Here is a 1,015-nt window from a genome sequence, read left to right on the forward strand (position 1 = left end):
ATTATTCTCAAGATTAGTCAACATAACAACATTCTCATCATCCCTCTTCTTCAAGTTTTGGTCTCTTCTCTTAAACAAAATACCATCCAATTGTGGAGAAGTTCTAATATCCAACCAAATCAACCCTTCATTCACAACATCGGATAATTGAACACTAATAGCTTCATCATCGGCCAGGAATGATTGGGTATAAAACAATGAAGTCCCACTCTCAATCGAAGCAGATTCGATGACTACATTCACAACGTCAACGAGTGAAAGGATTCCGGTGTCGCTAAGGATAATCTCTGTTTCTTGGAAGGTTTCAACCCCTCTGACTACGTTGATTGCCGTTGCGATTGGTTCTTCGTAGGCTATTGTTGTGGGTGTGGAAATGGTTGGTTCTGGAGACGAAGTTGATGTGGTAACTTGTTCTGGAGAGGAAATTGATGTGGTAACTTGTTCTGGAGAGGAAGTTGATGTGGAAACTTGTTCTGGAGAGAAAAGTGATGTGGTAACTTGTTCTGGAGAGGAAGTTGATGTGGAAACTTGTTCTGGAGAGAAAAGTGATGTGGTAACTTGTTCTGGAGAGGAAGTTGATGTGGAAACTTGTTCTGGAGAGAAAATTAATGTGGTAACTTGCTCTGGAGAGGAAGTTGATGTGGAAACTTGTTCTGGAGAGAAAATTGATGTGGTAACTTGTTCTGGAGAGGAAGTTGATGTGGAAACTTGTTCTGGATAGGAAGTTTCTCTGGTAAATTGTTCTGACGAGGAAGGTGTTGCGGTTGAGTTAACGACTTCTGCTTCACGGGTATCAGATGTAAGGGTTGTGGTAAGGATTAAAACTTCAGTGACCGTACTTTCAGTTTCTTGGGTATCAGATGTTAGGGTTGTGGTAAGGATTAAAACCTCCGTGACCGTACCCTCAGTTTCACGTTTTTCAAGTTCGTTTAAATTCAAATTTGGAATAGCGGCACTTTGGACATTTTGAAATTGCCAGAATATCAATGAAATTAATAGCAATAACTTATTCATA

The 1,015-nt window shown here is 40.1% G+C and overlaps 1 protein-coding gene across 1 annotated transcript; it reads right to left on the reverse strand. All coding sequences in view use genetic code 12, as the record gives it.

Moving 5' to 3' along the window:
• J8A68_002050 (uncharacterized protein) lies at positions 1 to 1,015 on the reverse strand (the record flags this gene model as incomplete). The annotated part of the gene is made up of 1 exon (XM_049405760.1): positions 1 to 1,015. A coding segment is annotated over one exon (1,015 nt), but the record flags the coding sequence as incomplete, so codon positions are not given.

Source organism: Hemisphaericaspora subhashii, assembly GCF_019202705.1.
Source record: "Hemisphaericaspora subhashii strain CBS 10753 chromosome Unknown scaffold378, whole genome shotgun sequence".
NCBI lineage: Eukaryota > Fungi > Ascomycota > Pichiomycetes > Serinales > Debaryomycetaceae > Hemisphaericaspora > Hemisphaericaspora subhashii.